General features: G+C 44.2%; 1 protein-coding gene across 2 annotated transcripts; it reads right to left on the bottom strand.

Annotated features, from left to right (window-relative positions):
- Positions 1–921: 921 nt before the first annotated feature.
- LOC100033829 (follicle stimulating hormone beta subunit) lies at positions 922–5635 on the bottom strand. 2 transcript variants are annotated; one of them, XM_014741475.3, is made up of 5 exons: positions 5539–5635; positions 5264–5348; positions 4982–5172; positions 4124–4309; positions 922–2566 (listed from the first exon to the last, which is right to left on the bottom strand). In XM_014741475.3, the coding sequence occupies exons 4-5, from the start codon at positions 4280–4282 to the stop codon at positions 2336–2338; spliced, it is 390 nt and encodes a 129-aa protein (XP_014596961.1). In that variant the 5' UTR covers positions 4283–4309; positions 4982–5172; positions 5264–5348; positions 5539–5635; the 3' UTR covers positions 922–2335.
- Between the last annotated feature and the right edge of the window lie 18381 nt (positions 5636–24016).

The raw sequence follows: 24016 nt of genomic DNA, 5'->3' as shown, positions 1-24016 counted from the left end.
GGTAAAAAGTCTCTCTCCGTCAGGACTGTAGCTCTTCTGCTGGACTCCCAAGCACCTTACATGCATCATATTTTCTAATCTTCACAGCAGCCCTGGGTGGTAGTTACCATTTTTACTCCATTTAACAAGTGAGGACAGTGAGGCCCAAAGAGGCTGAATAGCTTATCTGAGATTCCTGGGAAGAGCCTGAGCGGGATTGTTTTTAACTGATGTCTGACTCACCATCTTGCCACATTACCAGTCTCAGGGCACAACAGCTACTGTTTATTGAGGAATTGCTATGTCCCAGGCACAGTTCTAAGCCCTTTCCGTGTATTATTCCAGTTAATCATCAACAGAGCCCCCCGAGGCAGACAGTATTCTCATCCTCATTTTATAGTTGAGGGAACTGAGGTCCAGAGAATTTAAGAAACTTGTTCAAGATGACACGTCTGGTCAAGACGATTAAGCCAACCTAGCACTGGAGCCAGTGCTCTGTACCACGTCTGATGGGAAGGCAATTATTTGATTTCCAAGAGTATAGGGAGAAGGAAAAGGCTATGTTATAGTTTAAAGCATCTTACTACATGTTGTGTAATATAGCCCTAATTTCAGTGTCTCAAAATATCGTAGAGAATATAGCTTTAAGCCACACTCAACGCCAGATTTGAACGGACATGGCCGATTATCAATACCTACAATTTTGCTTCGGTCCTTGGCCAAAATGACTTCTTAGTGTGGCAGAGTCATCACTGCAGGGCTGGGTTGGGAGCTGGAAAGGCAGGGTTCTAATCCTGGTCCTGCCGTGAACAGTCTCTGTGATCCTGGGCGGGTCGCTTTACATGCTTGGGCTCTGGTTTCCTCATCTCAAAAATTCAAGAAATGGACTAGAGAGTCTTCAGTGTCCCCACCCGCTCTGTGATCCTCTCTTTGCTTTTCTTTCCCATGACATCAGAAAATGACTTCAAAAAGTGACAGAAAATTTAAATAAAGAAATACTTTTAGAAATGAATCCAAATTATTTTTAATATTTCCAAAGGTGGAGACAGGTAATATTTACAGAAACACTAGGAATTATATTTTGAGATTCTTTCTACAAATGTTATAAAAATACACACATGTAAGTCACCTGCTTGTACGCGAAAAAATTCCTTCTGGTGGCTAGCATCGTTATTAAAAAACAAGATTTAAATACATTAGTTAAACAATATGAGTGTGAAACAAGTGCATAAGCAGGAAGGGTAAATCTTTAAAAGAAATCAACTCGTGAAATAGTTTCAGTATATACCCTCTTGAGAGAAATCACAGATTTCGGAGAACATGGACAGACAAAAAAGAAGACTGATACAGAGAGGATTCTAGAAAACAGCAGGTTTTTTTTTTCCTCTCGTGGCTAATTCTTTCTAAAGGAGCTATTTCTTTACACAAATATATTGTGGATAAATGTAAATGTGCTTATTAAGTTGTCATAATTGCTTTCAAACCTTTTTCAAATCAAACTCTCTCCAAAGGAGTGGATCCAAGCTTGGGGCGCAGGGTGACAGTTTTTTCTGCTTCCCAAAGGGTTTTGCAGGAGCCTGACAGCGTTTATTCAATTTGTTTAATGATAGACTAGATGTGGGCTAATTTCCACAGGCCCACATTAACATTGCTAGCTTTTGCCCTTAACCAAAGGGCGTGATGGTAATAGCTGGGAAATCTTAACTTCCGTCTGCACCGAGCAGTTCAGAGAGAAGCACCCTGTCTCCGTACTCCGAGTGACAGAGGAGAGCCGAGGGGGAGCTGAGGCCTCCACTTCTTGGACTGGCTGGCGTTGCTGAGGGCAACCAGCCGCAAACATCCTCTCACAGAGTTTTCCTACGCCTGCCTTTCAATCTTACTTCCCTTAAGGAAGCCGCTGTTGAGTTTCTTACTAAAATCCAGGCACGGTGCTAGGCATTGAGGCTACAGTCATGAAGAGGATGCTAGCTCTTGAGGGCTCAAGAGTCCAGCACAACAATGCTGCAGCTCTTACCTTCAACCACTAGCCTCTCATGTCACCCCTCTGAGCCTACGTACCCCCATCTCTAAGAGGAGAGGATTGCCTGAGAGGATTTCTAAGATTATAAAGCAGGAAAGCAGTCACGTAAAGTAAGATTGAATAAAACTTGTGGAGCCAGGCCTAGGACACAGGGTTAAGTGGTGACAGGCTCCCGCTCCTGCCCTCAGTTCCTGCAGCTCCCGCTCTGCCAGGAGAGCAGAGGTCAGCAGGGTCTCCCACAGCTGTTTGCAACCTGAGCACATGGGACACACACAGACATTTTGGGTATCTTGGTCCTTCAGGACAAGGGCAGGCAGCCCACAATGTCAGCGCTCTTTATTCCTTCATGTCACCGAAGGAGCAGTAGCTGGGCCCCAGACCTCGCACGGTGCAGTCAGTGCTGTCGCTGTTACATTTGCCACAGTGACATGCAGTGGCCACCGGGTACGTGTACAGGGAGTCCGCGTGGTGAGCACAGCCAGGCACTTTCACTGTCTCGTACACCAGCTCCTTGAAGGTGCATGTTTTCTGGATGTTGGGCCGGGCTGGGTCCTTGTACACCAGGTCCTGAGGAGTTTAGGAAGGAGAACCTTAGGTTACAATATTCTGGAAGTTTCTGTTTACTTAATCAAAATGCAACAGGCATTTAATTCTGCTTGTTGTAAGATGTACCCATTACAGCTCACTCATGGAATTCTAACCAAGCAAACGTGGTCTCATGAACGACCTTCATGCTCTACCACGTTTCTTGTTTGTTCTGGAAATCTTAGGGAAAATATCAGTCATTCCTCTTCCTACTCCTTATGTCTGTATCAAAATATTAGTTATTTTTCGAACTGTAGAGAAACTTTGATTAGAAAAGAAACTTCGATAGAGAAAAGTGATGAAAAGGGAAATACGACAGAAATTATAAGTCAACTTTTTGTACTTAGTCAAAAGCTGTATTAATGATACCTTGAACCGTAAAACACTGAAGTTTAATTTCTCAGAAAATGTTTCCAAATACATTGTCCCTGTGTGTTTATAAAAAGTGAAAAAAAGGCATGATACGAAATGTTAATGCTTAGCTTAACATGCCTGTAAAGGCTCACATAGGACTGTAAGTATTCCACTGTCTTGTAGACATTTTCTCCCCTTAAATGCGGTATATTTTGTGGGGCTCTCACGTGCTTTGCATATAAGAACTTTTAATCCAGGCAGAACAGGTTTGTTCCGACACTTTCTAGTGAGAAAATTATCTGCACTGAGGGAAGAAATTGTTGCTGCCGTATAATTTACTTCACTATCGTGCTGCCAAGTATATATCCTAAGAAGGTGCAATAAATCGTGCAATAAGCAGAGTTTGATCACTCATTTACCACCCGGTGAAGTATATTTCATTAAAAAGTTGCTATTTTTAATTTCAGTTTATAGAATGAAATTCTGCATAGATAACCAGGTGCTATAGGGAAAAAAATGAAAGAAAACAAAGTAGAAACTGCCCCTCTACCTGGATGAATGCAAAGAAGCTGTGCGCATACAAGCTAGCAGTATCGCGCCTCTGTGCCCTGCTTTTCTCAATGGGATGAAGAGCTGAGCGGGTTTGCTAATCATTTTGTTTCTAACTGTCAGAAGGGGTTGCTGGTGTTCCCAGGCTGCTTGTTGGCATTTGTATTCTGGCGGGCCAAGAAGACAATTTTTATAATGTGGCCCTTTATGTTTTTATGTGTCTTGGAAACATATTTTGGTACTATCCCTATTGCAAGATATGGCTTCAATTGCAGAAATTGGCTTTTTGGAAATATTGTAGATCTTCTATCATTAAATATATGTGTATTTATGTGTTTATCTCTCTGTATGTAAAATCTAGCATAGAACTACTCTTTTTTTGCAAAAGCAGAGTTGGCATATTACCATATTGATCAGATCAAATCTGAGACTTCCCTGAGTTTCCCTTCATCAAATCCATGCCCGGACATCTAACTGACGTCATCACAATCAACCCCAATCACAACATAGACGCTGTTGGCTAAGGGACTCAAGTCTGTCATTCAGGAGAGACAGAATATTGGCAAAGTAGGAATCAGGGCAAGTTGCCTCGTCCGGACTCTCAGTACCCTCACGTCAGCAAGGCCGAGTCCCTACCCGGGTGTAGCAGTAGCCCGCACACCAGGTGGTGTTGATGCTTATGCAGAAGCCACATTCCTCCTTCTCCACGGCGATGGTGATGTTGGTCAGCTCACAGCTATTGCAGCAGACTGCTTTCCAGCAACAGAAAAGGAAACAAAACTGGACTGACTTCATCTTGGGCTGGAAGCGAACAATTAAGGCCTATGAGAAACCGAAAACCAAAGACTTACGATCATTGTATAAGCTGACCAAACCAAAAATACTGGGTTTACCCATCCTCCCCAGTCACATTTTGCTCCAGCAAGTTTTTTCTTTCCTTTTTCTTCTCTTTGCTTCTCTGTTTCCCGAACAAACATTTCTTCTTATCCTTCTCTTCCTTTATGTTTTTTTTTGTCAAAGTATAAACACATTAGAGGTCAAAACTGCAATATGATGGTTTAAGCAAAGCAGTATTTGAAGGGCAGGCATTGCTGCCGACGGTGTGAAAGTGGTCACTTTGAAGCAAGTAATTGTGATCATCATATTTGTCCCTTCATTGTCATTTTTAAAGATTATTTTGGTTTAAAAAGAAAATTGTGTAGTGCTAAATTAGTTCACCATTTTTAGTATCTCATAAATATTATCATTTACTTTTGCCTGCGTTTGTTTTAAACAGGACCGTTTCAGAGGCCAGGTGAATCGGTCTATGTAAAGCCCATTGCTTGCTAACGATGATTATGCTGTATTAACCATGTTTAAGAAACCAGATTGACAAGCACAAATCCCCTACCTACCGGCAGTTGAAAAGTTCTGGATTTGCTCTTCAGATCCTGAAAAATCTGTAATTTCAAAAATAGTTGTCACCACTTGATAGTTAGAGATGCCGCGACTCACCTGTGGTCAGCTGCCTTGTCTGAGGAAAGCTGTGGTGTGAGTCGGGTCTCAGTTCACCTTTTATACAAAATCGTGTGCAACCAAATAACACCTTGTGGATTTGTCGGGTATTAATGAGGCCCGTGTTAGTCCAAACAGCTGTAAGAGGATCGGTGTTGACAGACGGGGAGATCAAGTCTTCCTGAAATAGTCTAAACGCAGTCGATCGGGAAAAAGAACGTTACCAGAGACGGTGATTTTGTACAAATTACATTTGGTATGGGAGCACACCCACTCCTTTACCTTGTCAAGTTAAATGTGATGCTAGATTTTTCTTTTGTATCTTTAACAGGGGGAATTCAGAATCATTTCCAAATATTGCTTTAGCCTGTTGAGGAGGTGCGTGAAAAAGACATGGTTAATAAGTTGCTCTGAGAACCGACTGAAAACTGTAAGGGAAAAAACAAACAAACAGAAAGTCTTTTATGATCTGACTCCTATCTAAAGTGTAAACCATATTTCTCTTTACTTCCCACATCTAGATCCCTAATCTCAACGGTTATTCTTTGGTGCTTTACTTGTAATTCTCTAAGTGTTCTGCTGATCCATTTCTCCAGATCTCTGCATGAGCAATGTTCGTCCTGCCTGAAATGTCCTTGCTTCCTCCCTGTGTCCCCCAGGGCCATTCCCACCCCTGGCAAATTTCTCAACCTTCAACACTCACCTGCCAGAATGTAGGCCGGGAGACGGAGGAGAGCTGTAATCGCCGCCTTCTGTTTGTAATCATTTGTGCACCTCTGTTTCTCCCAGTAGACTACCAGCTCGTTGGAGACTGGGGTTGATTTGTTTAACAAAAATGTGTTAATCAAGCAGTATGGCTGAAGAAAAGGAGCCGTGTTGGAAACATTAGGACACACTGTCAGAGATGTAACAGGAGTCAAATCACGTAGGACCTTTTAGGTCAATGTAAGGACTGGTTTTTACTCAATGTGAGATGGGATGAATTGCAGGATTTTGAGTAGAGGAGTGACACGATCCCATTCAGTCTAAAAGGATCCCTCAGGCTGCTGTGTTGCAAATCTAGAGGAACAAAGGTGGAAACAGGAAGAACTATTAGACGCCATTACAGCAACTTGGGTGACATTTTATATTTGTTCAGACTAGTGTGGTAGCAATGGAGGTAGCAAGACATGATCTGACTCTGGATATATTTTCAAAGTAGAGCTAACAGAATTTTCTGATGGATGGATGTTGAGTGTGAGAAAAAAAGAGTCAAGGATGACTCTAAAGATTCTGGTCTGAGTAACTTGCAAGATAAACTTGCTGGCAACTGAAATGGGATGGCTGTAAATGGAGTAAGTTGTGGGAAAAGACAAGGAGTCTAGCATGGACATGTTGAGCTAGAGTTGTCTATAAGATATCTAAGTAGAATGCTGAATCTGAACTTTGGGAGAAATATGCTGGCTGAAGATATAAATTTGGGAGTCATTGACATGAGCCTAGAAGAGATTACCAATGAAGTGGATGTAGATAGAGAAGATAAAATGACCAAAAGTTGAGTCTGGGATACTCCAACATTAAGAGATCAAGGATAAGATGAAAGCTTTTTTTTCTTTTTCCAAAGAAAACTGAAAGGGCCATTGAAGAAAGAAGGGACTGGAGAAAACGTGGTGTCCCAGAGGCCAAGTAAAGAGAGTGTGTCAAGAAGGAGTGGATGACAAGTGTGCCAAATGCTGCTGACAGGTAACATAAGATAAGGACCATGAATTGCACAATACCTGTGGCAGTGTAAAGGTCCCTAGTGTACTTGGCTAGAGAAGTTCCTTTGGAGTGAGCAGAACAGAACCCTGATTGGTGTGTGTTTAAGTGATTGGGAAGAGATGAATAAAAAATAAGTTGACTATAGGCAACTTTTCCCAGAAGTTTTGATACAAAGATGAACAAAGAAATGAGTGATTTGGTAAAAAGTGGAAGTGGGGTAAAGATAATTTTCTTTTGATTTTTATGTTTTAAGATGGGAGAAATAGCTACATGTGTGTGTGGTGATGCAAATTATTGAGAGTAAAACATGATGATGTTGGAGGAAGAGGAGAAGTTCTTGAGTAGGTGAGAAGAGATGGGTTTTAGGGCACAAGTAGAGGGACTGGCTTTAGACAGGAGGATGGAGAGTTATCCTGTTATCAGACAGGAGTCAGAGCTTGTAGGCGCAGATGCTGTGGGTGGGGAGGTGTGGTGGGTGCAGAAGATGGTGGGTAGTAGGTGTGGTCAGTGGTAGGTGCGGTAGGTCTGTGCAAGTTTGCCTCTGATTAATTTCACTTCCCCAGTAAAGTAGGAAGTAAGGTCATCATCTGAGAATAAGGATGGTGGATGAATTGCTGAGGGTTTGTTCAGAGAAAAAAAGATTTGAATCACTGTCTGAGACTGAGAGAGGGACTGAGTTAGCAGTGGGTTAGGCATTGTATAATTGCGTACCAGCATTAAGGGCCCACTTGATGTTTACGGTAAGAAATTTAACATGAGACCACTCAGCCTGGATGTGCATTTTTCGTCTGCCCAATTTAACAGCAGGATTTCAGGCCCATAGGTGACAATAGTTGGATTCTCTAGGGTTATGATTCTCTCAAATATGTGATGAAGATAAAACAGCAAAGCACTGGGAACTGTAAGTACTAATTCACCATTTACGGAGGTGACATCTGGAATGTAGAAATGTTTTGAAATCTGTTAATAATGGACAATTAAGCATGTCAAAGTTATAGAATAAATAATTAAATTTCTTATAATACATACTAAATGAAATATATTCATGATTTCTAGAAAATTGGAAGTCCTTTCAATATTTCTAAAAGAATACTAACAATGTTATGACTATTAGCTACACCTTGTATTGTGAAATTAACTCTTTTTATGTTATCTATGTGTTTTCACAAAGTATATTTATGTGAATATATGTGAACTTATGTGTTTTAATGGCTAATGTAGTGCAGTTGTATTAATTTCTTACATATTCACTTCAAAATATTAACAGCTCCATTTTATCCAGAACCCACTATGCCCCAGGCACTTAACTGAACACTTTGAATACATGGTCACATATAATCGTTACAATAGCTGTTTAAAGCAGGTACTATGTCCGCTCTTCGAGAGGTGGGAAAACAGGATCAATGACTTGCCTAAGACTATGGAAGCTGGAAGCAGCAAGGCTGGGGTCGTATCCGGGTCTGTTTGGCTCCAAAGCAGCGGGCTACCCGTTGAGCTGTGCTGACCTCAGTGGTTTCTAATTCTCACCAGTCCCATTACTTGGAGAGGGACCGAGACAGAGACAGAAGCCATCCACAATCTGGGCAGATATTCCAAATGCTCGTGTTTATACTTCCATCCACATTTAGGTTAGAGGTCCCTCCAAATAACTCTATTTTCCTTGGCCTGTCACGAGGCCACTCATTCTCCCAATTCCATGCCTCTTACAGCCTAGTTTATCTGATTAGCATATTTCCTAGTTAGGTGCCATTGCTCTCACGGAGGTTGTTGAAATGTTTTATTGATGAAAACTTAGAGATCTTTCTTGTTCACCTTTGTGTCCCTAATAGGAATAGTGTTTCCAATACACAGGAGGCATGAATACACTTTTGTTGAACAAACTGTGAAACATCTGCTCCAGTTTGCTGCTGTGCTGTGCTGGTCCACAGGCTGCTTGTGCCCTGGTGCGTTCCTTGCTCTCCCCTGGCCTGCTCTCTGTTTTGTGAGGAAAGGACTCCGTGGCTGCCTTTCCCAAGCTGCCCTGCCTGCAGGCTTTTGCCTCTGTGCAGGGAGGTTGGAGAGCGAGAGGCAGGAAGTCGGAGTATTTCTCTCCTTACACTCTTCTTTTCTGAGCAGTAGCTGCATCTTCTCCCTGGGTCCAGGTCGCAGCAGACAGCACCTCCCTCCGTGTTTCCAGCTTTGGTGAGGAAACCTGTGGCGGCTTGAACTTCTGCCGGGTGGTCTCACCTCTGGCTCTGGAAACCCCACACGTGTCCCTCCAAGCCTGACGTAAATGGGGCTCCCGGCTGTTGCTGGTCCATGGCTTGCCTCGCTTCCCCGTCTGGCTTCTCAGCAATCCTAACACTTGGGTCATCAATTCCCTGGATTAGATTCCCTCTGTTTTACGTATAGGAGAGGCTTCTGTTTCCCTGGTTGGAGTCTGACAGATCACACTGAGCTTTATTTCTAGCTGTCTATTGTGCGGTTTAGTGTGGTAATACTAACTCAATATTTAACAAACTGTTGAATGTTATCCGGGGGGACCCTATGTCAAATTCTCATTTTACTGGCTTGAAGCACCTCCCCACTTCCCAAAATCACATGCGTTGTTTCCCTCCTCCTTGTGGGGAAAAAGTTCTCTTCCCTAGGCCCGAGGTATGTTTCTCACCTCCTTTCCATCTGGGCTACGCCTACAAGCGAGTCTACAGGCTTCCTGTCCGCGAAGGCGCTCCCCGCTCCGCTGTGCACAGGCTCCCCCACTCACCCTCGGCCCAGCATTCTCTGTCCTGGGCGTCCCCAGTTCCCAGAGCCCGCCTCGGCGTGAGCGCTCGTCACAGTGTGTTTGACGTGCACACGGACTTTTCTCAAGAATTCTGTGACCCACCATCGTCAACTGCATGCAGACCCCTAGAATTTCCACCTGGATATACACTTAATGACCTCCTTTCATTCATAAAGAATTTTTTCCAAATCATTCCTTTATGTTCAGGTTTAAAAATAGGAAATTTAATACCTGTGCTCATGTCTTGATGAATTACCTGCCCCTTCCGTGGTCTGGTCTCCTTTCTTCTTTTTATTTTGCCCATGTGATGTTTGTAATGTAAATTTAAAAAAACGTTTAATACATTTAATTTTCTTTTTAATTTAAATTTATCCATTTGAGTCACTTAAATTTATTTTAATTATTTAGATTTATTTCCTTTTTTAAATTACAAAGTAATATATAAAATATATGCTGTACTATTTCCATAGAAAGGGCTAAATTGTTATTAAGTTTTTACCCTATATTACCCAATGGTTGTTTACAGCTGCACCGTCCAGTGTGGTAGCCACTGGCCACGTGTGGCTATCAGGCACTTCAAATGCAACTAGTCCGCAGTCAGATGCACTGTGAGTGTAAAATACACACTGGATTTCAAAGGCAAAACAAGAGAGCATGGGAACTGAGGGCTGCCCCGTGGCTGAGCAGTTAAGTTCACGCTGTGCTTCGGGAGCCCACGGCAGCCCAGGGTTTTGCAGGTTCGGATCCTGGGCACAGACCTAGTACTGCTCATCAAGCCACGCTGAGGCGACGTCCCACATGCCACAACCAGAAGGACCCACAACTAAAAACTATACCACTATGTACTGGGGGGCTTTGGGGAGAAGGAGGAAAAATAAAATCTTTAAAAAAAAAAAGAAAGCATGAAAACTCTCTCAATGATTTTTGTATTGATTACATTGAAATGAAATTATTTTGGATAGATTAGGCCAAATAAAATATGTTATTAAGTCTCACCTATTCCTTTTACTTTAAAAATACTTTAAAATGATTGCTAGAAATTTTTCTTTTTTTTTGAGGAAGATTGGCCCTGAGCTAACATCCGTGCCCATCTTCCTCTCCTTTATATGTGGGACGCCTACACAGCATTGCTTGCCAAGCAGTGCCATGCCCGCACCTGGGATCCGAACCAGCGAAGCCCAGGCGGCCGAAGCGGAACGTGCTAACTTAACTGCTGTGCTACTGGGTCGGCCCCTGCTAGAAAATTTTAAATCACATGAGTGGCTTGCATTATATTTCTGTTGGACAGCGCTAGTTAGAACTTGCCAGCTAATGAGAAAATTTGCAGAGGCCACAAGACCTGCTTACTGGTCCAATGTCTGGCCCTTGTGGATTACACGCCTGGCTGGGTCAACTGATACAACCGTGAAAAATAATAAGGTGAAGAGCCCACTGGTTGCCAATGTCGACTAGTGTGAAGACAGTGATGTACTTTCTATTTCTTAGCGAGGGGGTCAGGAGGGTCAGTCTTTGTCTTAGCAGGTCAACTTCTTGTTCTCGTCCACTGGGGCAGTCAGATGGAACTTTATTTCATCAGATGAGACAGTAACACACTGTGAACAACAAAACGAAATCTAATGCTCATCTGTTGCATTTGCTTTTCCTCAGAGCAAGATGGAGCAAAGTGGCACAGAGTTCTCCTGATAGGAACTCGTTGAAAAGGAGAAATGGCACTCAGAATATTCCATGTAGTGTTCCAGTAACAAGTCAGTACGTCTGGTGTCAGTCAACTGATAACGCATGAAGCTAAAAATATTTCCTGGGCTTTACAGCAATTACATCTCCGATGGAGTAGCATTCAGTAAATACTTATGGATTTGATTTTTGTTTTGATGCTGGTTGGCACGTTTCTAGAAACTAAAGCATAACGCACTAAGAATGGGCTGCACATCCAAGTAACTGACAATTATGGATGCTTGACGGGGGCTGTGCTGAAAAGATAGTGATCTACTGACGGGCTGGCAGTTATCCCCAGCACAAAGTGCAGACTGCAGTTCTTTTTACATCTTTTTGTTTTAGGAAGGAGCACCTCATATATATGTACACACGTATACAAAGAGACGTAGGTAGAAAACATGATGTAACTGTTTATGGAAACGGTTTGCTTTCACAGCCTCCTTAAGCTCAGGCGTGTCCTTTAGGAAAGTGGTGTCTTCCTCATTTCACAGAGCACAAACCTTTCCTGAGCACTTACTCTGCATCAGTCACTGTGCTCAGTGTGCACATGCATGACACCACCGAGTGTTCTCAACAGCCTTATGAGGAACATGCATTGCTATCCACACATTACAAATAAAGGAATGAGGGTCAGAGTGGTGCATTAAGATGCACAGTGTCACAGTAAGCAAGTAGCAGGTCATCAACTCCAGACCATGCAAGGAGACTCCAGAGCCCCTGGTACTTTTCCTTCAGTCACAAAGCTATTTGCTAGACAGACTGGACTAGTGGAGGAGAATTCTTAGAATCTTAGGATGGGAGAAGGAAAAGGTAAGGAAACTCTATGATGAATCATTAATCCAAGGAGGCTTGTTAGAAAGCCAGATATGAAATTGAGGCAATAGGGTAAAACCCCAGGACACCAAAGAATGAGTTAACTGTCATTGGACATGTCAGTGCTAAGCTTAGTGCTAAGTACTTCATATGTACCATTTTAATTAACTGGATCTGCACAGGAACCATAAAGTAAGTGCTATAATTATGTCTGTTGTAGAGACGAGGAAACTAGCATGTTGGGGCCTTGTGACTATTTCTGGCCAGTGGGCTATGAGCAGAAGTGAAGCGTATTATTTGTGGGCTGAGTGGTAAAAACCTCTCACGTGACTCTCCAGTGCTCTCACTCTTTTCTGTGGCTTCTGCAGAGGCTGTGTCTTCCAGGTGGCACAGCTAGACATTGGTAGAGACTCTCACAGCTATGGCCTTGGGTGTAGGTACAGAGCAGTCTCCTCTGACTCATCTTAGATGTGTAGCATGGGGAAAAAACAAACATTTATTGTGTTAGGTCATTGAGAGTGTGAGGTTCTTTTGTTACTGCACTGTAACCCAGCCTAGTCTGACTAATAAGTCTCTGCCAGGTTACCTGGAGGGAATGTCAACAGTCTGCTTGACTTTGTGTGACACCAAACCACAGGGAGAGGAAAAAATTACACCGAAATCCGGGGATCTGCTCCAAGATGATTTTCAGAATTGTCCTCTTTGCTGTTCCAAAGCTGTCAATCCCCACCACACCTTCGGCTCACTCTGTGCTCTCTGTGCCACCAGCAGAGCAGGGCAGAACCATAGCATCTATACAAGTTGCCTTTGACGAGACTCCCTTTGCCGGATTTTCTCCCTCCCTTGATGCAGTTTAGCATTACTAGGTGCTTTCCAGGCATTCCGTCTTTCCACTGGTTTTCAACAAACAACAACAGAAGCAACAATAATGGCAGCAAGACTAAACACTCCAGAAAATTACAAAAAACACCAACTGATTTTATAGCTGCTCTGCTTGTCTTAAATGGCCAGGGTAGCTTCCTTTGCAAAACAGAATGGCTAGAACCGAGAATTTTGCTTAAGGAATAATAACTTCTGTTATGAAGATCTAATCGATATCTAATAATAACAATTAAATACAGGAAGAAGGTTGAGAGATGAGTTGATGGTGTGAGTCTTCATAAGTATTGGCAATTTCTAGAGAAACTAATGACCCTGTCTGAATCACCTAATACCGGACCATGCACCTTTGTTTCTGGTCCTTTTTCCTTTTGGCGTCCACCTGCCACATTTTCTTAAGGAACCTAAAAGGAGAGTGGAGATAATTTGAATGAGAGACACATATGTTTAAAGGAGACAAAAGATGATTTATTGCTTTAACTCAGCTTTGCCTTGAGAGTTATTCCTATCACACTTCAAAAATTACTTTCACCTTCACTATCTCAGTTTATTTCCAGCCGATCCTTAGAACAATCTTTTAAGGTGGCAGGACCGACATCACTAACACAATAAGGCAGGGAGTTAAGCCCCTGAGTGACTCACCTACAGTTCTACTGAGTGACAGGATTTTGACTCGTACCTCAACTTTTTATAAAAACATGGAATTTGAAGCATTCTAATTTAGGTGACTCCAGAGTTTATTCTTAGCACAGAAAAAGGTAGTGATTTCAGGAGTACCTTGTGACAGAGACTGCTAGTTGTCCCCTGATATCCCTTCTCCCATAGGAATAGACTTTTTAGCCGGGGATATGGCTGCCCAGAACAGAGTTAAATGTCCCTACCGCCTACAGCCAGGGATGGCCATGTTCTGAACAAAAAGATGTACTTAAAATGTTGTGTGACAGCCTTCAGGGACTTCGGGAGACAGGTGGTAAGCACCTTTTGCCCCTTTTCCTTCTTCTTTTTCATGCTTCCTCCGTCCTGCTCCTTGTAAGGAGGATGCGTCATCTTTGCGCAGAGGATGAGGGCCACGCTCTAGCGTTGGCGGTGCAGTGACCTGGAAAGCCCAGGAGCTGCCCGTCCCACCGCACATGGCACAGCTTCAGAATTGCACGTGCAAGGGAAGGCAATCCCTCTCTTGTCTAGGGGCTGTTGTTTTGGGTCTCCATGACTGGAAGCTGAATGAATTTAAGTGACACATGTGGTCAGAGCCATGCCCTCAGGGAATAGCTCCCATTCTAGGGTCAAATGCTTGGGATGACCAGCTGTCGTCAAGTCTGTGGAGGGCAGGGGGTGCCTGTTGTACTTGAGATGAGCCTGAGGTTGAGTCTTGGCCCCACGATCTTGGAAACAACAAAACTAGGGAACTTGCTACTTTAAACCTGCAAATTTCATCTTCTACAAGATGGAGATTTTGATCATCTTTGGTGCAGTTAGACAAACATGCATGTGACAGGAGGGATTTTCTGTGTCCACTTCTTTCATTCTTTTCCCTTCTTGCACTGGCAGAAAAGAGGTCTTTTGTTAAAATGCAGCAAATGGAATATTTGGCTTATAGATGCTCAGCTATGAAGAATTTGAAAAACCCAATCTACAACAATTGAGGAGCTAGAAAGAAAGGTATATAAGGCCTTGGTCTGGGAGAGAGCATGGAAACTAGCAGGCCGGGGCCAGAAGGGTGGGAAAGAGAAGCCAGAGGGAGATGAGGGAGAGAGCAGATTCCCAGATGCTCCTTGAGCTGACGCGGTGTGAAGAAGTGATCAGGACGCTTGAGGGGATGGATAGAAGCCTCTCCGAGGACTCCTGAGAGACTAATAAGATCGTTGTTTCCAATAATACATCCATTCACCTTTGCGTCTGCCCATGCTGTGGGTCATAGGAGAAGAGGTTACATAAAGCCAAATATTTCCTATGATAGGGACATGTTTGTGGAGGTGTGATGGGGAATGATTGGGAGGAAAATACTGTGTTGGTAAAATGAGAACATGGGGAAATCTATTTGTAATGACTAGGTTTACACTGCCCCAATGAGGAAGAACTGTTGCGTGTTGTCCGAGAAAGATGCGTGGGTTCTTGTTTGGGGAATTGCTCCCAGAAGATAAAAGAAATGTTTTCTTTGGGGCCCGAGTGACTAAGTGTGGCACAGAGCTGAAGGGAGGGGAACGTTTTCCTACCTCTGCATGGCAGCCAGCATCCCTCTCTTTCCCCGCTGAGTGGTCTCAGCAGCAATGTCCTTGGCAAGAACTTTGGCGTTCATTCGACTGGCATCGTGTCCAGTGGAGACGGCTCTTGAGTCCTGGACAGGGAGAGCCAGGGCTCAGAGGAGCAGGCAGACACGGGCAGAGAGTGAAATTGGACGACTGGTTTACGGCAGGTGAGGCATCCCTTGGTGGGCCTCCTAAAGAGTCGGTGCCACTTTGTAGGGGAGGCAAGGATCCTCCCTGAGATGGTGGGAAAGGGAGGGGGTGAAGGGTCATTAAAATCTGGGTGGACGGTGAATCATGGGGCAGTAGGATGGGAATCCATCAGAACGGCGGACTTGGGGCAAAGGGAGGAGTCTGTGCAAAGCCAGCGCCTCCTAAGAGCTCTAATGTGAACGCTCTGAGGGGCCCCTGGGGGACTGACTTCATATGGGACTCTCGACTAGCATAAATGCCAGCTAATCAGCAATGGGTTAGCCCTCAGCTCCTCTTCGGGACCAGCATTCTGCAGAGACTCTGACGGGGTTATTATTTTTAAAAACAAAAAGAAACTGGCTACAGTCAACAGAGAATCTTCTTACTTAGATTTTAAAATATGAGTTGGGATTTTTATAGCAAAAAAAATCTCCCTTTTGTCCCACAGTGTTTTTATTCAGTATCAGTCCTTTTTCCACTCTCACACCAACAAATTTCTCCCAAAAAACTAATAAAACAGTTTCAGTTGAGTACTTCTACCTCTGAGCAATTTCTTTTGATGTGACATTTTTGCAGATATTGCTATTTTAAAAAGGCAGAAGCCTGAAAGTATAGTTAGAAAAAAAAAAAGACAGTGCTTCTATGTGGATTGGCACATTTGAAGATTTAAAAAAGAAAATGGGTCACAGGGCTTTTGAAGAGGGTGAAAAGAGCATATATGACAGTGTCGTGTACCATTCTGGAGGACGACAGGCAGCGTAATTTTCATAAACTCAGTTGATCCTAGAATGATGAAAGAGGTGAAAGCCCACTTTGATTTGTAACTCGAGCCGAGACGGCGTGAGAAACCTCCCCTCTGTTTCTCACTCTTCCGGATAAACTGAAATAACACCAACCTTCACATAAAAAGTTCTTTGAAATTTCTTACTGCTTCATGAGGATCTTTCCAGATGCATCTTTCCACACGAGACTACGATAAGCAACCATATGGAGGCAGGGCTGGAAATGACCTCTGAGGCTGCATGGTCTCCACGGTAGGCTAATAATGCCCCCCACCCACCCCCGTGTCTACGTCCTAATTCCCTTAGCCTGCCATATTGCCTACGTGACAAAGGGACTTTGAAGATGTGATTAAAGGCCTTGAGCCGGGGCGACTGTCCTGGATTTTCTGGATGGGTCTCCTGTAGTCATCAGGGCTCTTACAAAAGTGAGGCATGAGGGTCATAACAGGAACATAGTAGGTGAGGCCATGTGACCACAGAGGTAGAAGCAGAGAGAATGTGATGATGAAGCAGAGGTTGGAGTGATGCCAGAGCTGGAAGGGGCCACAAGCCAAGGAATGCAGGTGCCTCTTAGAAGCTGGAGAAGGCAGGGGAATGCATTCTCCCCTAAAGCCTCCAGAAGGAACGTGGCTCTGCTGACACCTTGATGTTGACACAGTGAGACTCATTTCAGACTTCTGGCCTCCAGAATTATAAGACAGTAAATTTCTGTGGCTTTAAGTCACTAAGCTTATAATTCTTTTTAAGCTTGGAATTGCTTTTATTGGGGGCAAGAGCTGCAGAGCCCCCAGTTACGACTGAGTTAGTGTTCTGCCCTCATGGAAGCAGCTGGAAGCCTGGTATCTCTACCCACTGTGTGCCCTGCTTAGTGGACCACACAAAGCTCAGTCGGAGGTGGAGGCAGGGGTGGAAGCCACCAAGGCCAAGGGCTGGGTGGAGCAGGAGGGTGGAGTGGCACTGGGCTGGGGTGCCTGGGTCAGTGCAGACAGCCCAGCCAGCATCCCTGGGCCATGAAGGGGCTGAGGCTGTTCTGGAGGCTGAGGATCCCTGGGAGAGATGGGCAGGCAGCACCCCAGGGTGGGTTCACAGGCTCCAAGGGGCCACCAGGCCCCCAGAGGAGGACAGCTCTGCAGAAGTCCCGCAGCCGTACCCAGCCTGGCCCCGGGCTGGCACACCTGAGAGTGTGGGATAATTGGTTACAGCAGCCATGAGAAACCAATACAGTCACTCTCCTGACTCCTTTCCTCTCATGCCTGCTCCTCCGCTTCTCTCTTTGTGGGCTCTCACTGTCATTTATCCTGTATTTGACTCTGTATACCATCAGCTTCCAGTCTGTATCCTGATCTTTTAGCTCCACCTTCTTCCAATTCCTGGAACTTTCCTATTTTATTCAGATTTCCAGGTGAGAAAAATTTTGATTGAATCAGATCATTTTATGAATGAACCTCCTCTAGGGTCAGTTAACCTGGTGCCATCAGATCTGCTCCAGGATTAGGTTCACCCGGTTAGTGTCAGACTGGCAGAAGCTGAGAATGGGTCAGGCAATTATAAATATGTTTAGCATGCAGGAAATGGGAAAGAAAAGATTATGGTCTAATATTTCGTAGTTACTGTGCTAGACTCTTTACAGGGATTATGCCCATTCTACAGGAGAGAAAACTGAGGATCAAAGCTGAAGTAATCTGTCCAATGTCTCATATGTGGTGGAGTCAAGACTTAAACCCACGTCCAGCCCCACTGTGCGCTTTCCTCTGCATCTAGCTCTCAGAGAACCCGGGAGCTGGTTAAACACTCAGAAAAGCAACTGGCTGTTTCTAAAGGTGTAGACAAAGGAAAAATACTTTTGCTAAGGATAAGTCTGACCTCCTAAATGCCAAATTGATAAACTATTCACTTCTTAGACTTTATCTTATATGACTTTTGGATATTATTTTTACTATTGACTACTTTCTTCTTTTTTAAAAAATAATTTTTATTTTTTCCTGCATTTTTCCGCTCAACACTTTGTCATGAACTTTCATTCATGTCGCTAAACGTTCTTATAAAACTTGTTTTCAATTGTCAGGTGTACTTTGGTTGATCTAACAACCACTTTCCTACAATTAGACGAATTGTTTTCATTTTTTTCACTATTACAAGGAATATTGCAAACTTATTGCGCATGGCTCTTCATCTGCATCTCTGGTTTTTTCCTTAGGTCAGATGTCTAGAGGTAGGAATATGGGATATACGGATGCGGGATGCGGGCGCACGAGCACACAGACATTCGCACCCACACACACACTTAAAGTTGATGAGGATAATTATAGCAACGCCCTCCTTCCCCTGCTGGCAATTTACATTGAAAAGAAGATGTATGTATATCTGTGTGTGTGGAGTATTTGCCAGTTTGCCACTCAAAAAATTGTAACTTGTTTGTATTTTTTTTCTGAACTACTAGTAAGGTTGAATGTTTTCTCATTTATTTGTGGTTTTTTGGTGATTTGCTAGTTGATCTAATTTGCTTGTTTTTAAAATATGAGTAAAAGGATTATATCTTTATTTTAATAAAGAATCTTTAAATTTTAGTATAGCTGAATATAACAATATTTTCCTTCATAGTTTCCTTCTAATGCTTCAATGCAAATCAGTCACAATTCAAGTCACTAGTTTACTGTATCCTAGGTTGAGATGGTCAATTCATGGTCCCCACCCTTAGGGATCTCACACCCTGTGGAGGTGGACAGCTATGTGGATAAGGGCAATAATGCAATAAGGTCACAGGAACGGGAGCAGCTAGTCCCAGTTAAGGTCAGATAGGTCTTCTCAGAAGATGTTCGCAGGTATTTTCTGATGGGACATGGGAGTATTTCTTAGAGAAATATCTGTGGGGCGTGATCGGAGCATCACAGAGCAAGAGGACAGTCAGGTACTAAAGCGGGAGGCCTTAGAAGCCCAATTTCCTGAGATCAAAATTTGCCCAAGGCCAACCATGGGTCTCCTCAGGAGGTGCTTCAGAGCTGTGACTGTAGCTTTCATTTCTCCTGGCGCTCGACTATGCAAAAAGCTCTGTCAAATAAATGAGAGCAGACAGAGCACACCTGTGCAGCCTGCAGAGCTCAGGTGCCCTCGGACCAGCTGCTGAGGATAAGCCACAGAGTAGTCCTTGGTGCTTTGTGGCCTGGAAATGGGAAAGGAGTCCCTGGCCATGGCTGTGGCATTTTGGAGGAATCCTATTAGCAGTCTAGTTGGAACTGTCCCAAGGTTCACCTCTTGGTCACTTACATTCTTGACCTTTAAGTGAGTTGCAGTCTAAATTTCCAAGGTGAGGTGAGGGGTGGGAAGCTGACACCAGGGGCCTGAATGGTCTCTGCTGATCTCCACTGTGATCAGAGGCTGTTGCGAACAAGGATCAGGGACAGGCATCCTAAAGAGAAGTTGATGACATTAGGGAGGTGCGGGCTCTGGGTAAGTGGGAGAAGAGTCATGGTGATTGCACGATTTGGAATCACAGAGAAGACAGGAGGACCAACATACAGTGTACGAGGGATGTTGGACTGAAACTTGATAAATCTACCTCACGAACTTCATGGATGGAGGTCAGCTTTGCCTTGTTCTTTCCTGAACAGTCAGTAAGCTTTTACGGAACCGAGAAACCATCTCCATTCTAGGCACTGTTCACGACCAACAATTATGCTTCATGAAGAAATACTTTCAAAACGTAAACACGTTTAAATCTGAAATGCAGATATCAACATCAGAGGTTGTTTTAGTTCCTTTCCTCACTTGGAGTTTGGAGGTTTAAGACTTGAAACTTGCAATCGAGACTTAGTTTCTTCCTAGGAGATTTACCTCCTGCAGGTGGCTGCCACCGGGTGAGAGATGGAGCTGGATGTTGCCATAAGCTGTCGAGGCTTCCTGCTGTCTGGCAGGTGCATCTGAACACACGCCTGCCACAGCCTGGATCCTGCTGTACTGGCCTGTAAGTGAAACATGGGCAGCAAAAGTGAGCCCTATTCCTGAATCACAGATGCCCCCGCCGGAAGGCCCCTTGCAAAACAACAAGAATGTTCTTAAGTGTTAGATGATCTGTCACCTGTCTGAGCGGATGACTCTCACTGTGTCCCTGATAGCATCTTACTCTTTCCCAAAGCCTCTTTCCATGGAAACTTTCCCCACAGTTGTCCTCTGTCTACATTTTGTTGGTTTCCCCACTAGCACATCATTAATTTAGATAAAAGCCCTTATGAGAAGAACTGGACTAGTTACGTTGTTTTTGGAGATTCTCTAAGTCCATGTTGGAGTAAGGTGAGGTGTAAATAGTGATGGTCTGCCAGAGGCAAGCTATCCTTCTTCCAGGCCTGGACTGACACTCTGGGTGCACCTGAGACATTCTGGGCCTTGGAGGAGGTTCTGGGAAGGACGGATGGAGCCACAGCTGAGGCAACGCTCTATGAGTCTGTCAATCTGGAGCTTCTGGAGCATCGACAGCTTTCCTCCCTTGTAGACGAGTGTGGTATATACAGAACTAGCTTTAGGAAGCAGCGGGGTCCTGGGGTCCTGGGCCTCCAGCCAGCCTTGAGGTCTGAGGGAAACCACTGCAGAAGGAATAAAGAGCTGGGTTTGTAGGAGGTGGAGGAGTTTTGGGACATTCTGCTGGAGTAGGGCAAATTCTCAGCAGGCGGGCGTCTCCACCTTGCTCAAGCCCCATGGCTGATGTCTTAGCCAATCATGATGTCTCCACTTGCCTTTGCCCACGGAGTTCCAACACTTCTTCAGAATCCTACCGTCCAGCACCCCAGCCGGTGACTGCTGTGCCCACCACGGAGATGCCACTCAGGCCCCCTTGCAGGGAAGGACTCGCTGTCAGTCTCTGCCGGCAAGAGTGTGGTTGGTTAACAGCCCTCAGCTGTTAAATCCCTCAGCGTCTGTCTCAGCTTTGAGCTGAGGGTGTACCTTTCTCTGGGTCCTATCATCTTCATAACATCTACTGAGCACCTATCATGTGCCAGGAATCGTTCTGCATTGGCTCCTTTCCAATCCCCGAGCAGGGCTGTGGCATGATGGCCCAGCCATTTCTGCCCAATGCAGGACACCTCTAAGCGGCAACCTCTGCTCCTGAGCCACTAGATGGGCTGGCAGAGAGAACTCCCGCTGTCTACCCCGCTTCCTCTCCATGTCCTTTACAGAGATTCCTCCTTAAGAAACCTTGTGCATTCCTAACTCTGCAGCATGTCTGCACCCAAGTAACCCCAGCCAGTATAACTAGTAATCAGCTTAGCAAGAAAGACACACTGACATCTACTGAGCACCTATCATGTGTCAGGAATCGTTCTGCGTAATCAATATGTATTCTTTTTATTTATTTATTATTTTTATTTTATTTTATTTTTGAGGAAGATTAGCCCTGAGCTAACATCTGCCGCCAATCCTCCTCTTTTTGCTGAGGAAGACTGGCCCTGAGCTAACAGTTGTGCCCATCTTCCTCTACCTTGTATGTGGGACGCCTACCACAGCATGGCTTGCCAAGCGGTGAGTAGGTCCATGCCCAGGATCCGAACTGGTGAACCCTGGGCTGCCAAAACGGAACGTGTGAACTTAATCACTGTGCCACTGGGCCAGCTCCAATATGTATTCTTTTTAAATCTTCACACAACCTTCTGTGCTAGGAACTATTTTAACTGTCTTTATTTTGAAAATGGAGAAACTGAGGGACAGAAAACAAAGGACTTGCTCAAGCTCAAACAACTACTTGTATTCGACTTGAGGCTCAACAGGCTGACTCGAGTGTTCCTAACTGTTTACCTCAGCTAGCTTATTTGCCATTCCCAGGCCGAATCAACCACTTTAGCCAACTCTCAATACCACCATTTAAGCAGGCAGATTTGCCCAGGTGGCAGATGGTTATTATGTGAGTGGGAGAAGATGGGCCTCTTCATTCTCTTTCTGGGACTTCCAGCCCATAGTGTGTTTCCAGGCACATAATAGGAACCCAATAAAGTTTTGCTGTTGAATAAACAAAGGAGAATTGAACATCCTAGCACCCTACCTGGGATAAGGAACACGACACAAACGAGAGCGATTACTGTGGGACGAGATGATGACTGTGTGGGGCAGGTGTGACGTGGAAAGAGAGAATCTGGAGGCTGAAAATTATCTGTGCGCTTTTGTAATTTTGAGCTCACTCTAGTTTGAACATAGCTTTAGCTCCCATTAGTCTGGCCAGTGTGCTGATGTGGGACGGAGTATAAAGCAGTGAACTCAAATATGTTTGACGGTGTTGTGTGGATCCGTACTCTCCCCTAACCAAAACAGAACAGTGTCCTTTAAAATTCAGCGGGGATATTGACAGGGAAGTTTCTCCGAGAGGGAAGCTGAATTCATGTTTTAAGATGTAGTTTGGAGTCATCCAACTACCTTCTTTCTCCTTCTTCTCGTTCTCCTGCTGAAGTCCACACGGGGTGGGGACTCTGGAGGTACTGGTTAAGATGCAGACACCTCCCTAGACACCGACCCTGGGTGTCTGCTTAGGGATAGGATGGCTGGGGCCCTGCCAGCGAACCTAAACCATGGTGTGTTCACAGTTTGTGTGCTCGTCAGTCTGAATGGTGCCGTCGGTGCATCTCTGAAAAGACCACCCCCTCCAGACCTGTGATGAGCGTGGGTCTGAGTTGTGGCCCCTCCTTTGCGCTTCCTTTCTTTACTTCTCTTCCTGCTTTCTGAGCACAGTTGTTTGTCTCTCCTCCAGGGCTGTAAATTCCCAGCGGATAGGAACTATATCTCATTCACCACTGTTTCTCTGGCTGATTCCTAATCAATTTAAAATGATGTGCTTCTGTAAATTTTTGTTGAGTAAATGAAAAATAGCAGCTTGGGACAGCAAAGGGGCTGGGGCTCTGGGTCTTGAATCTGCCTTTGTATTTCACTAGCTGTGTGACCGCAGTCTTATTCACTTTTTTCTGAGTCTCTGCACCATTTTAGGTTAATAAGGAATAATATTCTTGGTGATAAAGTTGTGTGAAGAGTAACTGATAGGAGATACATATATGTGGATTGGGACTTAATATTCACCCCTTCAGTCTTTGACGGAACTATTGCCTTTGAGCTTTCCTTTCACGGTATTCTTAGTAGCCAGAGGAGTGGTTTCCCTCTCTGAGAGCACACAGGAAGCCCGCTCCGTCCCTGTCCTGTCCCGTCCCTGTCCTGTCTTCTGTGGATTGTCAGTTTCCGTCACTGATGGTGAAACTCTCGTGCTCGTGCTCTTCTCCCTACAACACAAATCCCGGGAAACGCTGCAACCAAATCCAGAGGGAGTTAACCAAAAAGGAGACTTTCTGATCTGAAATGTGACACCCATTTCAGCTGATAGTAAGGTTTGTAAATGTTTACATGGATTACACTTCTTGAAAGGACTTCTATTGAATTTAAAAAGAAAGCTCAAAGCCTTGAGGTTTAAATTCTGATTCTACATGTTTTCTACTTGTAGCAAAATCCTTTGAATCTTCTTCTCCTGTGGGAAAGGTTTAGCAAACGCTTGATGGACCATTTCCAGTAGGGAATTGTCTTTATAGCCATGAGGAGACTGGATATTTTAATTGATGCTTGAATTCTGGTTCCTAGGCATCTAAATGCTCTGTCTTCTAGAATGTGAGTGATCAGTTGGCTAACTCTATTTCATGACCCTGATTTATATACAGTTCACATAGAGAAGACATTTAACGAGTTTATCCTTAGTATCCTTAGAACATAGTTCTAAAAGCACAAATATATCCTAGAACGTAAGAATGATGATAATAATAATAGCAGTCACATTAGTTATGGCAACTAATATTTATTTAGTGCTTAATATATCCTAGGTAATTTTCTAAGGAGTTGACATATATTATTTCATCTAAGCTTCATAACAACCCTGGAAAGTAGGTGCTATTAT

Source organism: Equus caballus, chromosome 7, assembly GCF_041296265.1.
Source record: "Equus caballus isolate H_3958 breed thoroughbred chromosome 7, TB-T2T, whole genome shotgun sequence".
NCBI lineage: Eukaryota > Metazoa > Chordata > Mammalia > Perissodactyla > Equidae > Equus > Equus caballus.
This window is presented reverse-complemented; position numbering and strand designations above follow the sequence as displayed.